The following is a 14,694-nucleotide window of genomic DNA, read 5'->3' as shown; positions in this document are numbered from 1 at the left end:
GCTTCCTGGCCTTAAGTATTATGGTATAATGCTGTTTTGACTGGCATTGCTGTTTGGCCTTATTGAAAAGTGATCGCTAAGTTCTGTTTTCTTCTGGGTCAGGACATTTCTGGTCTGGAAACACTCCAGAACTCAGTGAGTTTTTCTTGTGTTGGCTGATGTCTTCCTCCCCTGTTATCTAACCACCTCTCCCTCCCCCAATCCCTCAGCCTCCACTACTGTAGGTGGGGGTCAGGGTCTGAGCCAGTCAGCGTCGGCAGTCACCCTTCACCAGGCCTTCTCCGAGATGAGGAAGAACCAGGCCCAGTGCGACCCGGGTCCCAGTACCGCTCCGCCCTCCATCCATGTGGACTCCCAGCCCGCCCTGTTTCCTCCCACCTCCTCCACACCTCCTCCCGTAGCCTCTCAAACGCCCGCCTCTGTGTCCTCCCCTCCGCCCTTCGTCTCCATCTCCCCTCCGGCCTCCACCTCTACACTCGGAACCATCCACCAGGTCCAAGCCCCGACCCCCACCCCGACCCAGCTGCAGCATGCTGCTGCCCAGCCTCCGTCCCCTCCATCCCCGGCCCCGGCCTCCCTGCCGGTGAGCCAGCCTGTGGCCTCCACCGTACCGGCGCCGGCAGCCCCGGCCCCCACCGTGCCCTCGCCGGCGGTCCCCCCCGCCACGGTCGGCATGGCCGCCTCGTCGTCTTTCCCCCCAGCCTCCTCCCCCGGCTCCTTCCCCGGGGGCGCCTCCGTGCCCTCCGTCTCTCAGTCCACCACGGACCCTCTGCTCCTGAGCTGCGGCGGCGTGGTGAGGGGCGGAGACGTGGGCGGAGTTGCTGAGCTGTTCCCTGCGCCCACTACCACTATCCCGCGGCTCACCCCGACCGTGGTCCCGACCACGGCTATCCTAGCCCCCCTCCCGGCCCCGGCGGCGGCTTCCGGCGGCTCCCAGCTGCAGGCGCCCTCCGCACCCAGAGCCCCCCCGTCCACCGGGGCTTCGGTGCCCGCTCTGCAGCCCGTCACCACCACCATCCCGGTGGTCCAGCCCACACCGATCCACACCCAGCCGCAGCCCTCCACCGCGCCCAACCAGACCCACGCGCAGTGTGCCGGGGAGTGTGAGGCCACGCCGGGCATCGACGACATCCACGCCCTGGACCAGAAGTTACGCTCGCTCTTCATGGACCTGGGCGCCGGCGGATCCGCACAGCCGGACGGCTACGTCGATCCGGCCGGCGGGCCCGGAGTTCCGGGCACCTCGTCGCCGCCTGGCCTAGCGTCCACGCCCAGCTCTGTGGGAGCTGTGCCCCCCTCCAACCTCCCGCCGGCGTCCTCCGGATTGGGACAGGCTGGTACCCCCGGCGCCTACACCCAGACCACCCCGGCCAAAGCACCTCTGTCCAGGGCAATGGTGAGGAGTGTCTGCCTGGAGGTGGAGGCACGCTATGTGCGCTAGTTATGACCTAACAGGTTATAACACGTGGGTTTTGATAAAGATGTGTTATAACCCGACCCTTTGGGGCTTCTTGACACGTCGGTTTTTCTCAAACTGGTATTTGTGATGATTTCTTTAACTAAACGTGGTTTTAACATGGTTGTCTTTAATTCATTGTAGAAGCTGCTGTTTGATTGTTGTTGCCGTCTTTAATTCCCGACACTGCTGGTTAACCCCCTGCTCTCTGTTTGACCGTGCTGTGCTTTGTGTCGCATGCCAGTAACATCTCCAGTGACTGGACACGTTCCTCGCAGGCGTCCAGCTCATTCCACAGAGGGCCAAGTGCCCCCAGGTGGTCGCTCCTACCTTTATCCCTTGATTTAATTGAGGTCACTGATTAATTAGGACTTCCCTTTGCCTGGTTGTCTAAACTGGAGATAGTTGACCTTGTGTGGAATGAGTTTGGTAGCCCTCCATAGATATACTGTTTCCCAAAATGGATAGACACATTGTTGCCTAGTTATTGAAGCACTCTGTGTATGTACACAACACATAATGTACTAGAGACGAGACGTGGGAACAGTCATGGAAAATATCAACACATGTCATGTAATCTGCTTAGACTTACTTTATGGAGTCCATTTCCGGAGGCAGGTAATCCAGACTGTTACCCATAAGCCATCGGTCCTTCAACTCTGCTCCGGGAGGGACCCAAACACTTCAGATTTTCCTTCTGATTGGAGACCAGTTAAGACAAGACAGGAACCTGAAGTGTTGTGGCCCCACGCGACCGCAGTTGAAGAATCAGAAAGGGGGGAGGGGGGGGGTGTTTCCGAGGCCGGTAGGAGCATGTGGCTGCTGTGTCCACTCTGATGACATCTCCTCTTCGTCGTTCCATTTCATCAGGTGCCTGTTGGCTCAGATCAGACCCAGGCTGGCCCCCCTCCTCCTTCAGACCACCTGGCTCCGCCCTTCCCTGGACCCTGTCTAACCCAGGTGCCTTTTCCTCTCCTTCAGCTCAGTGACATTACCTAACCCCCCCCACGCCTCTAACTCCCGTTTCTGTCCATCCATCTCTGCTCTCTGTCCCCCCCCTTTCCTCCCATCGCTGTGTGTGTGATGGCCAGTAGGGCACAAGCAGGGGGCTGAACTAGATGTGGGCTTTTTTTATTGTGCATGAAGAACACCGTTCTGTCTCCACTTCTGTTGGAGGAGCAGCATGAACACCTGTGACTCTCATTAACCACGTCAGTATACCTGGGATCAGCACGCCTGTCTGTCTCCCTCACTCTTTATCTCTCACTCTTTATCTCTCACTCTCTGTCTCCCTCACTCTGTCTCCCTCACTCTGTCTCCCTCACTCTGTCTCCCTCACTCTGTCTCCCTCACTCTGTCTCCCTCACTCTGTCTCCCTCACTCTGTCTCCCTCACTCTTTGTCTCCCTCACTCTTTGTCTCCCTCACTCTTTGTCTCCCTCACTCTTTGTCTCCCTCACTCTTTGTCTCTCTCACTCTTTGTCTCTCTCACTCTCTGTCTCTCTCACTCTCTGTCTCTCTCACTCTCTGTCTCTCTCACTCTCTGTCTCTCTCACTCTCTGTCTCTCTCACTCTCTGTCTCTCTCACTCTTTATCTCTCACTCTCTGTCTCCCTCACTCTTTATCTCTCACTCTCTGTCTCCCTCACTCTTTATCTCTCACTCTCTGTCTCCCTCACTCTCTGTCTCCCTCACTCTTTATCCCTCACTCTCTGTCTCCCTCACTCTTTATCTCTCAATCTCTGTCTCCCTCACTCTTTATCTCTCTGTCTCCCTCACTCTTTATCTCTCTGTCTCCCTCACTCTTTATCTCACTGTCTCCCTCTCTCTGTCACCCTTTCTTGCCCTTTCCCTCTAGACAGTCAATCTTGTCTCTCACTCCCTCTTGCTTTCTCCCTCTTACCCATCCCTCTGTAACTCTGCCTGTCTCTGTAATTCTCTAAGTTCTGACGGACAGATGGAGAGGATGTGGGTAATTGGAACAGGGGATATAAGTATTCTTCATTTGTAAGCACATTATTTAAAAATTATTCCACAAAGAAATCAAGGGTAGCAAAGTAAACAATGCACCCAGATATAGCCTCAAGGAAACAGCTTTCATAACAAATAAAACAACTGTGGAGTAAAAACAGCAAACCAGAGGAGAAGCTCCATTGGGGGGGGGGGGGGGGCTTAGTTTGACGTTTCATTTATGCCCCCGCCAGAAAGCAAGACAGGGAACCAGAGTCTTTGTCAGTTGACAGAGTGGCTCCTGTGTCTGTCATTCAGCTAATCTTCCTGCTCACTCAGTTTTCCACTGAAAGCTCTCTTGGTTCTGGTCTGAGGTGATTTGATGTTGAAAAAGAGACTGAGTTTTCTTTAATATGTTGCTTCAAAACCTCATCCATTGAGGCCTTCAAATGAAGTCAGCATTTCAGTAAATAAAACCTAATCCAGGGGTTTAATGTCTCTGCCATGCAAATATGATATAGAAATATTTAAGATAAATTTACAGAAATCCTAATTCAACTCAGTGCCAATTTGGACATGGAACAGTTCATGTACTATGTGAGTGTTTTGCTGTGGTAGACATTTCTTTTGTCTTGTGCTATCAATAAAATGGCTAGACAGTAGCAGGTCGGTAATGACTCTATACAGTAACAGGTCAGTAATGACTCTATACATTAACAGGTCAGTATTGACACAATAAGGTAACAGGTCAGTAATGACTCTGTACAGTAACATGTCAGTAATGGCTCTATACAGTAACATGTCAGTAATGACTCTATATAGTTACAGGTCAGTAATGACTCTATACAGTAACAGGTCAGTAATGACTCTATACAGTAACAGGTCAGTAATGACTCTATACAGTAACATGTCAGTAATGGCTCTATACAGTTACAGGTCAGTAATGACTCTATACAGTAACAGGTCAGTAATGACTCTATACAGTAACAGGTCAGTAATGACTCTATACAGTAACAGGTCAGTAATGACTCTATATAGTTACAGGTCAGTAATGACTCTATACAGTTACAGGTCAGTAATGACTCTATACAGTAACAGGTCAGTAATGACTCTATATAGTTACAGGTCAGTAATGACTCTATATAGTTACAGGTCAGTAATGACTCTATACAGTAACAGGTCAGTAATGACTCTATATAGTTACAGGTCAGTAATGACTCTATATAGAAACAGGTCAGCATTGACACTATAAGGTAACAGGTCAGTAATAATGTCAGGATGACTTTATAAGGTGTGTCTATCTGTTTCTTTAAAGTCTTTAATGTGATTGTCCCTGCTCACAGTCCCAGCAGCCACTGGGAGACCTGGATGCCCAGCTGAGGAGAGCCCTGAGCCCAGAGACTGTACCTGTCAGCAGTGGTCTCATGCAGGTACACACACACACAACACACTACATGACTGGACTTCATATCATTTAGGTGGGTCTTGTTGAACATTTCTGTTTGTTCTCTCATCAAAAGTCCTGATCCTGATTTAAAGTTCAACTTGTCCGTTGTGTTTTACTCGGTGCTGTTAGTGCCCGTAAGGAGCAGACATGCGTGTTGCATGGAATTCTCAGTCTGTACCGTACATATGTTAAACGGGTCGTGGCGCAGGAACCTCCATTTCCTGACTTTCTGAATACATGTCTGTGGTCACACTGTCCTCCTTGTGTTCCACAGTCCCCCGCCCCTGGGATGGCTGCAGTTTCCCAGCCAGGTGCGTACGACCACCTCCGTTTTTTACCTGGAAGCAGCCTCGGTTTCAGGTTCTCGGTGCTCATCCAGGTGTAGCCCGTTGGTGTGTGTCGGCCGTGATATTGACGTGTGTCTTGTCTGCCACCATAGAGCCGTTCTCGCTGGATGGGGGACCGGTGACATCACCTACAGCTGGAGGATTCAAACTGGGTCGATTCCAGGTACAGAGACCCCACCCCCATACCCCCTCTTCTCAAACCCCATTGGACAAGAAGAGGCTAGTCATCGTCTACATCTCACGACGTCTCCTTGGTTCTCCCCAGGTCTCTGTGGCTGCAGACGAGGGTCCTGTCTTTTCACCCCCTCCCAGGAGCTCGGCAGAATCCTCCACCTCCTCCTCCTCTTCCTCCTCCTCCTCTCTCTCCAGCCCAGAGAACACACTGCACAAGGCCGCCTCCCCTCAGAGAGGAGGTCAGACCGCGGGCGGAGATGTGGTGGACGGCCTCCCCTCCCTCCCCCAACTGACCTCCCCCTCTGCCTCCCCTCTGCCCACCACCATTGGCCGCTTCCAGGTCACCACAAACACCATCCCAGAGGCCAGGGTGGGCCGCTTCTCTGTGAGCCCAGCCCAGGATGAAGCATCTGAGGGTGGTTTGGAGCAGCAACCCGCTACCCAGGCTAACGGGCCTAGTAGCCCTGGGCCTGACCCAGCCCCTGTGCTCCTCAGCCCAGAAGGGAAACAGAGCTCCCTGCCCAGCCTCAACAACTCCATAAACTCCTACATGAGCTCTGATAACGACTCCGAGTTTGAGGACGAGGAGTTCAAGAGGCAGGTCAACCGGTTACAGGAAAAGTATGTTCACTCTCCTTTTCTCTTCTGCTCTGAATTAATTATTCATTTTTTATGTCAACTTTTTGTGTATGGGGGGGTGTGTGGGGGGCTTTTTATGTCTGGACCTTCTCCCTGAAATGTTCCTGTGCAATGTCAAGCCGTCACGGATTTTGGGTGGATTTCAGTGGGCCTCCCTCTCCTCCCCCATTTGCTCCAGGCATATGAAGGAGATCCAGGCCCTGCACACTAAGCAGAAGAATGAGATTGACTCCCTGTTTGCCCGGCTGGGCAAGGAACCTCCCGCCATGGTGGTCCCACCCGCCGTGGCTCCGCCCGGGCGCCGGAGGCAGCGCACCAAGAGCAGGAGCAAGTCCGGACGCGGCAGCTCCTCTCAGGGGAGCAAGAGCCCCCTGCAGCCAGGTACTGCTGAACTCTAACCTTTGACCTCTGCACGGACTCTAATCTTTAATATTTTCGTTGGGGGGAGGGGTGCCACCTGAGCCCTGACCTTTAACCTTTTGACCTTAGGTGCGATAGAACCCGCTGTAGCCAGGTTTCGGTGTGTTACCAGGGTAGACGTTTGTTTGCCAGCCGGGTTGTGAATCTTACTCGGGTCAAAGGGAATCTAATTTCTTTGGGGGGGGGGGGGGGGGGTTTGGCCCGAGGTGAGTTCTGATTATTGTACAGGACGATATAATAATGTCTTTTGAGGAAAATAAACTTGGATTGAGTACATTTACTGATTGGTTTCTATTCATTTTAAGATGAGTGATTTATATCTAATTAATTCATTCAAAATCCACATTGGGGAACGGCAGATTTGTGCAGTTAGATTTGCAAATGGGGTCCCGGCAGACAGGTTTGGAAAAGAGCGGCGCGGCGCTGAGGCCCCTGTGCCGGGGAGAGCTCTGGTAGCAGGGCGGTTATGACTGTACTGTCCTCTGTCTACCTTCTTCACAGGGCTACTTGTGGCAAAGCAATCGGCTCTTCTCTCCTCCCTTCACTTTTAAACAATACGGAAGGCTGACTGTATTGTTTAAGATGTAACCCAGCACCTTTTCCCACCCCCTCTGTCATTCTGCACAACCCTCTCTCGTGAATACGGCTTTTCGTGTATAGAAAGTCTGCCCAGACAGTTGTATCTTCGCGTGGCACAGATCTGGCCCTCGGCCGGTTGACGTTTAAAGTCAACCAGTTCGACCCCCCCCCCCGCTGAATTAAAGTCCTCGAGTTCCATCGCCGCCTTCACTCGACGTGTAGCGAGCGTCTGTGGAGGCTGTTCCCCTGACCTCCCTGTCCACCCCCTGTCGCCCCCCGCCCCCCCCCTCCCCGTGTGTATGGTCTTTGTGTGTGTGTCAACTTCAGGCAGCACTTTATCCGCACAGAGTGCCCCCTCAGTGTGCACCCCACCCCAGGCTCTCCTGCCCTCCCCGGGCCAGTCCCCCGGGGGCTTTCTCGACCTGCGCCCCGCCTCGGGGAGCCGCGCCCGGCCCCTCAAGTTCCCCGGCCCCTCCAGTGAGAACCTGTGCTCCGCCTACGCCAGTGATGCTACGCTGTCTGTGCCCAGTCTCTGCGCCCCCACCCAAGGTAGGCCCCCCCCCCCCCACCCCGGTCTCATCGCATCATCCCACCCACCCCCCCCCCCCCCCACCACCCATTCCGTTTAAGCGTCCACGTCTGGTCACCTCCAGTCGAGGGGGGGGGGGGGGGGGGGGTTCTCCGATGGTTACATGCCAGGAGGGTTTGGTCATGGGTCATTTGACCTCGCCGGTTTGATCTACTGTAGGTCTGGGGTTTGGAAAGTTCTCCGTACTCGTGATGAACGCGGCCTGTTTTAATTCCGGGGAATTTGGCCTGGGGAACACTATTGGCCAGGGAAAGTCACGTGATCGGGGTGATTGAATTGGGACTTTTGGGGCTCCCTTAGTTGTCCCAAGATAGTATTTCTTCGTCACAGACATTCTGAACATTATCAGACTCCAATTAGCTGCACCTACCCAGCGTGATACAGGGGGCGCCATTCTCTCATCTATCCCCCTGTGTCTTTCCATTCTTCGATCTGTCTCTCCATTCCTCTGTCCATCTCCTGTCTTTAGCGCGGTGCACCTACTGTTCCATTTCTACCGTGTATATATGTGCCTTTCTCCTCTCTCTCTTTGTCTTTTTCTCGTTTTTGTCTCTCTCTCTTTTTGTACCACAGGCTGTGTAACATTCAACTGTGGCTCGGAGAGAGTGACCATCAAACCAGGTGGCAGACGGACCCGTTTTCTGAGTACGCCCTGCTTGGCTCTTTGTGTGTAACGCTTCTTCCTCTTCCTTTGTCTTCCTCTCTCCACTTCCTGTCATGTGATTATCTCCTGTCCTCCGTTTCGGGGAGTTTCATCTGTTCAGGCCCTTCAGCCTCTTTGATTGGCCCCATCCCACACCATTCTTCATCATTCCAGATCAATGACTCTGTGACTACCAATGACACAATCACACAGCCCTGTGGTTTAAACGTGTCCCCGGGAAAACCCTGGGCTATTGTAGCCCCGGAATAGCTCACCTAGCCTCCGAAATTTAATTGTACACCCAGTTAATCAATATCACTTGATCTGATACACACAGTCAAGGGCTTCTTGATCAGTCGAGAAGCTGTTTTGGGTGTGCTACCTCTGGCATTGACAAGACGCATGGAATGGCTGGGGGGGTGGGGGGGGGGGTTGGGGGTCTCACTCTTAACACCAGTTGCCGTAGCAACCGTCTGCAAACTATGTTGAGCTTTAATCACGGACACAACCAAGTCTGATTCCACAGCCGCAGAGTTAATATTGGCTATATTGTATGACCTGACCTTGGATAGTCCGCTAATGTAAGACGCACAAAGAAACCTAGACCAGTCTTTCCCCACTGTCCCTGTCAATTAAGCAAATGCTTGACAGTGAATCTTCAAAATATGCAAAATTGTTAATTTAATGTGAAGTGTAAGGTTTTCCGTGTGGTAAATGCTGGTGTTAAGATTAATATTACGTTCAAACTATTGTTTCAAGGAATGTTTGTAATAGACAGGGTTTAGACTGCTGCGGAAGCAAATGACGACTGACCCTCAGGTTGGCGCCCCCCAGCCACCGTGACCTCCCTTCAGTCCTGTCACGTCCACATCCCTCTGCCGGCTTTCCACCATGACCTCCATTCACTCCGGTCACATCCACATCCCTCTGCCGGCATTCCACCATGACCTCCATTCGCTCCTGTCACGTCCACATTCCTCCTGTCACGTCCACATCCCTCCTGTCACATCCACATCCCTCTGCCCGTATTCCACCATGACCTCTGTTAACTCCTGTCACATTCACATCCCTCCTGTCACATCCACATCCCTCTGCCCGTATTCCACCATGACCTCTGTTAACTCCTGTCACATCCACATCCCTCTGCCCGTATTCCACCATGACCTCTGTTAACTCCTGTCACATTCACATCCCTCCTGTCATGTCCACAACCCTCTGCCAGCATTACTCCATGACCTCTACACTCTCCTGTCACATTCACATCCCATTTCCCTATGTTCTACCAAGCCTGTTGTTACTGGTCTAGAATAAAAATGTCCCCCTTCCTTGATACGCATGTATAATTTTCATTTCTCAAATTGTTTCTGTCCAGCTAACATTCTTTGGCGGCATACCTCCAAAATCATGCTATTTTCTAATTTCCTGTTGCGTTTAAGGAAGGCTTTTTCTTTTCAAATAAGTACAAATAGCCTTTATATAAATTTATATACGGTTTTACTTTGAAGTTCTAGTCAGCAAAACAGAATTGGAATGGTAATGCTGTCCTTATAAGGATGGTTCTGCAATTTTGCCATTGAAAACCTTTATCTTCCTAGATGAAGTCCTAGTTGAAGTAGATAATTGACAAAATCCCAATGTTTCCCTCCATGCATATGGTCTGTACCTCCTCTTGATATTTCCTTTTGGCCTCCCTTTCGCCCCCAGGCCAGGATGTTCACATCTGCAAAATTACTAAACTGGAGTTTGGAGAGTGCGAAGTCTGTACATTTTACGTTGCAGATTAATATAATTAGGTTAGAGAAATTAAACTGACAAGGTTTTTGGAGGCTAATACTATCTGATTTGTGTCCAATCTAGACTTTTACGCAGGCTGGAGTTTATTTTGTCTGATTGTGTTTCCCCTTCTCGATAGTAGTCCTTGGAAAACTTCACATCCTAAAACCCAACTTTACTCCATCTTAACACATGCTTTTCTCAGCCTCATTGGGAACACATTACACAGACTGAAATAACCCAACCAGCAAAACATTACACAGACTGAAATAACCCAACCAGCAAAACATTACACAGACTGAAATAACCCAACCAGCAAAACAAATTCACAGACTGAAATAACCCAACCAGCAAAACATAACACAGACTGAAATAACCCAACCGGCAGCACATTACACAGACTGAAATAACCCAACCAGCAAAACATAACACAGACTGAAATAACCCAACCAGCAGCACATTACACAGACTGAAATAACCCAACCAGCAGCACATTACACAGACTGAAATAACCCAACCAGCAGCACATTACACAGACTGAAATAACCCAACCAGCAGCACATTACACAGACTGAAATAACCCAACCAGCAAAACATTACACAGACTGAAATAACCCAATCAGCAGCACATTACACAGACTGAAATAACCCAACCGGCAGCACATTACATCTTTTCATTACACTGACTAACATGACCCATCCAACCAGATCCATGTCTTCCAATGCAGTGCAGACGGACAGCCAGGCCATTATTACCTATTTACATCATAGAGTTTCATAGGTGTTAAGTTTCTGTGAATGATTAGGTGATCCCCTGTGCAGCTCCAACTCCTTCCCACCTCTCCACCCTGACACCACACCAACACCCCAGGCCCTCCACCCCCTTTTCCTTACGCCCTTGTCATTTTTAGCTGAAGCAAATGAGCAACAGAAGGGATCTGTATTTACCTCAGTTGGAGTGGCATGTTTCGTGTTCATTTGAAACTCTCTGAAAATGTACCAGTGTGTGTGTGTGGCGTTGTGGAAGCGTGAGTGATTAACGTTGACTTTCTCCTCCTCCTCCTGTCCTCCTCCTGTCCTCCTCCACGCCCATCCTTCACATTCTCCCCGTCCGCTCTTCAGGGAAGATGGTGAAAAAAGTCTGCCCCTGCAACCAACTCTGTAGTAATTATCTCTTTTATGATCCTTCTATTCCTTCACTCCCTCGCACCCCCGCCCCAACCCCCCCCCCCCCCCCGTGTGCGTGTGGTATTACCTCCCCATGGGCTCCAGCTTAAACGCCAGGGCTGTTGGCTGGTCTCTGCTTAGCTGTCATCTTACCGGCGGACTTCAGCATCTATCTGTTGTGACGAAGCCGTCCCAGCTGTCCAATGGTGCCGTGTCATTCGCTGGCGTTGGTTGTGTCTGTTCAGACGGAGAACTTCTGTACACCCGGGTGGTCATCCGCATTTCTGTTCCGTCTATGTTTTGTGAGCCGTCGGTTGGCCTCCGGTTAACGTGTATCTCACACATTTTGAATACACTCCATCTTTCTTCTCACTTCAGAAAAAACAGAACAAAAAAAAACGTCATGAATTCTTTCCTTTTGTCATGAAACCTTAAACACTTTATTTTGAGACTCCCGAAAGTGTTTGTAGATCCTCTACAAGGTTATCTACTGACTATCAGTAACATTTAACTGTCTACTAACCTTAACCCTTTGCCTAAACCTTATTCTAAACCTGACCTTCACCTTTATCCTAACCTTAAACCATATCCTAAACCTTCTTGTAAACCTAATCCTAACCATAGGAAGGAGTTGCCTGTCAACAGATTAGTTTGTTGAACGTTTGTTGACAGTTTCACCGTCCATAGAACCGCTACGTCTACTTTTATGGTCGGGTTTGTCCCTGCATACGGTGATTTACGTGTGGGCCAGTTTCTACTCTGCCCTCTCCGGCGGGCGGGTTCACCTGAACCACAAGAGGAGCTAATGACTATAATTTCACTGTAAGTGGCTCAACTGTACTGCGGTCATGAGATCAGTGCCAAGCCAGTTAAAAGGACCCGACTCGCCCCTTTCACTTAAACACCTTTCCTCTTAGGACACTTTCTGTACCCATGACACCGATTAGAGATAATTACCTCTCTGTTAAACGGCGCCGGATTTACATCTGACTCATTTTTAGCAGATGCTCTTAGGGCTTGTTTACATTATGAGAGAGGAAAATATGTCAGTTTGCATGATCACAGCCACAGCGTTGAGATTTACCCCAGGCGTGTTGGAGACGTCCCACGCAGGGTTGTGTCCATCACGCGTGACTCAGCACAGGAACTTGAGACCGTCCAACAGAATTGCCGCCACACTTGCAAAACTCCGGTGCGTGGGGCTTTAATTGAAAGTGTGGCTCACGCTACCTCGAGCTGGCGATATCAGCAGGTCTTCTATCGATACATCCAGGAGAATGCTGTGTAATGCAAACAGGCCTTTGGGCAGTGCGTTTTTAGGACTGTATTTTTTCCAAACTCACTATCCTGAGCATGTCAGCCCACTGGATTAGTCTCCGGTAGTTAAAAAATCCATGCACCCTTTCTACGCCATCTGTCCATTGAGAGATTAGCTGTGTGCTTGCTGTCCATTCTCACCAGTTCTCTCCATGGGGTCGGCAGTTTGGTTCTGTCTACAGGTGTTTTAGTCAGGAGCCATGGTGCATGGTGGGAGGGGCCTGTTTAGACAGTAAAGGCAGTTTGAGAGACAGTGGTTCTGTCTGCAGGTGTTTTAGTCAGGAGCCATGGTGCATGGTGGGAGGGGCCTGTTTAGACAGTAAATGCTGAAGTCATGCTGTGGATGCAGCAACCACCACCTCCTCTTCCTCCCTCCCTCCCTGCCTCCCCCCTCCCTGAGCATGCCTTGTCCTGTGTGTTTCTCTACCCAGAGTTCCACCAGCGCTGTAATCAGGACTCTGTATTTCTTTGCTTTTTTAAATTTTTTACGTTGATGTTTTTTGTCAGAAATGCCAAATGTGAGCCTGTTCAATGACTCGTCTAGCAGTCTTTCTAACAATGCTGTTACGTGTAAGGTTTTTGTCGAAGCTTAATTCATTATTAATTCTTGACTTGCAATTGCAGGATGTGTAAACATTAAATAAGGCCATGTAATAAGAAAACAACTGTTTTTTCAGACTCCACCTCACCTCTGATTTATTCTGGGTGCTCTCTTTGTTTCCTAGAGGGAGAAGCATTAAACATATAGTAAACCATTAAATAAAAAACTGTTTGTTCTGTAGATCTGTGTACCATCATTATTATAATGTGTACCATCATTATTTAGAACAGCTGGACAGCCAAGACATTTTAATCACCAGGCGTGATGAAAAAAGAAAATGGTTTCAATACATTTCTCAGCAAAATGTGGATAAACTGTAAATAAAAGAAAAAAACTATCTCTCCAAAAACACACACAAACGCGCGCACACACACACTACTCAGCTGGTGTTGGTAACTACACAATGTCACTGTAGACAACATTAGATAACAAGCTGTGTTGAATTCCAGCCTCTAAATTCAAACATAGATGATATCCAAGGCTTTTATTTAAATCAGTCTTGTCCATTGGACAGACCAGGCAGCAGAGAGGACATGACTGCCCAACCTCAGCCGACCTTTGGCCTAGTTTATGAGGACACAGCCAGGCAGAAACGGAGGACTCAGAATGGATCATGAACCTCATACTTTGACACGACTACAGTATGGCATTAACCAGTGTCTCCTCATCTGTTCTGGCCAGATACATTGATATAGCAACTTAACCTAACCCCTCTCTGTCCCTCCTCACTCCTCTGCCCTCTCCTTTTTATCTCTCCCTCTCTCGCTCCCTCCTCCCTCTCTGTTCCTCTGCCTCTCTCCTTTCTATCTCTTCTCTTTCCTTTATCGCTGCTTTTTATGTCCTTCATTCACTCCCTCTCTGTCTCTCCCTGCCTCCCTCTCTGTCCCTCCCTGCCTCCCTCTCTGTCCCTCCCTGCCTCCCTCTCTGTCTCTCCCTGCCTCCCTCTCTGTCTCTCCCTGCCTCCCTCTCTGTCCCTCCCTGCCTCCCTCTCTGTCTCTCCCTGCCTCCCTCTCTGTCTCTCCCTGCCTCCCTCTCTGTCCCTCCCTGCCTCCCTCTGATGCTTTCTCTTCTCTTTCCTTTACCACTGCTTTATTATGCCATTCATTCTCTCTCTCTCTCTCTCTCTCCCCCCCCCCCCCCCGGTCTTTCCAGGGACCAGCAGTATGAACACAGTCAGTGTGCCGGGGGTCCAGGGTCCGGTTCTGGGACCGGTGGGCCCCGCCCCCCCCAGCGCTCCCCAGCAAGGCCGAAAAGGCACGTTTACCGACGACCTGCACAAGCTGGTGGACAACTGGGCCCGCGATGCCATGAGCCTGTCCCACGGGAAGAGCCGCTCCAAGCACCAACAGCAGCCCTCGCAGGGCCACAGCTACGACGTAGGTCACTTCCTCAGAACCAGACTTCTGGGAAATGAAGGCGTAGGCGGTGTGCTGAGTGGCTATGATATCCGTGCCACCCGCCTGTGTAAATAGTCTGAAATATAAACCTCTGTTAGTGAAACGTCTGTTTTGAAAGTCAGCCCGAAAGCTGCCCACGCATGTTATCGCTGAAGGTTCTAGCGAGAACCTAGAAACGGACTGTCTGAAATTCTCCT

At 50.4% G+C, this 14,694-nt stretch overlaps 1 protein-coding gene across 11 annotated transcripts in view; it reads left to right on the top strand.

Moving 5' to 3' along the window:
• Positions 1 to 14,694, top strand: part of wnk1b (WNK lysine deficient protein kinase 1b) — a 106,986-nt gene that overhangs the window by 86,422 nt on the left and 5,870 nt on the right. For 5 of the 11 annotated variants that reach the window (XM_029114517.2, XM_029114511.2, XM_029114521.2 and 2 more), the window contains 11 exons: positions 210 to 1,396; positions 2,327 to 2,416; positions 4,748 to 4,834; positions 5,126 to 5,162; positions 5,291 to 5,361; positions 5,464 to 5,993; positions 6,190 to 6,392; positions 7,338 to 7,559; positions 8,173 to 8,265; positions 11,138 to 11,179; positions 14,253 to 14,476. In XM_029114517.2, the coding sequence (XP_028970350.2) occupies positions 210 to 1,396; positions 2,327 to 2,416; positions 4,748 to 4,834; positions 5,126 to 5,162; positions 5,291 to 5,361; positions 5,464 to 5,993; positions 6,190 to 6,392; positions 7,338 to 7,559; positions 8,173 to 8,265; positions 11,138 to 11,179; positions 14,253 to 14,476 (2,786 nt within the window). Of the gene's footprint in view, positions 1 to 209; positions 1,397 to 2,326; positions 2,417 to 4,747; positions 4,835 to 5,125; positions 5,163 to 5,290; positions 5,362 to 5,463; positions 5,994 to 6,189; positions 6,393 to 6,932; positions 7,289 to 7,337; positions 7,560 to 8,172; positions 8,266 to 11,137; positions 11,180 to 14,252; positions 14,477 to 14,694 lie in introns of those variants that run through there. The other 6 variants (XM_029114512.2, XM_029114515.2, XM_029114514.2 and 3 more) reach the window with 6 other exon arrangements.

This window comes from Esox lucius, chromosome 18, assembly GCF_011004845.1.
Source record: "Esox lucius isolate fEsoLuc1 chromosome 18, fEsoLuc1.pri, whole genome shotgun sequence".
Classification (NCBI taxonomy): domain Eukaryota; kingdom Metazoa; phylum Chordata; class Actinopteri; order Esociformes; family Esocidae; genus Esox; species Esox lucius.
The sequence above is the reverse complement of the archived record's forward strand: the minus strand, read 5'-3'. Positions and strand labels throughout refer to the sequence as shown.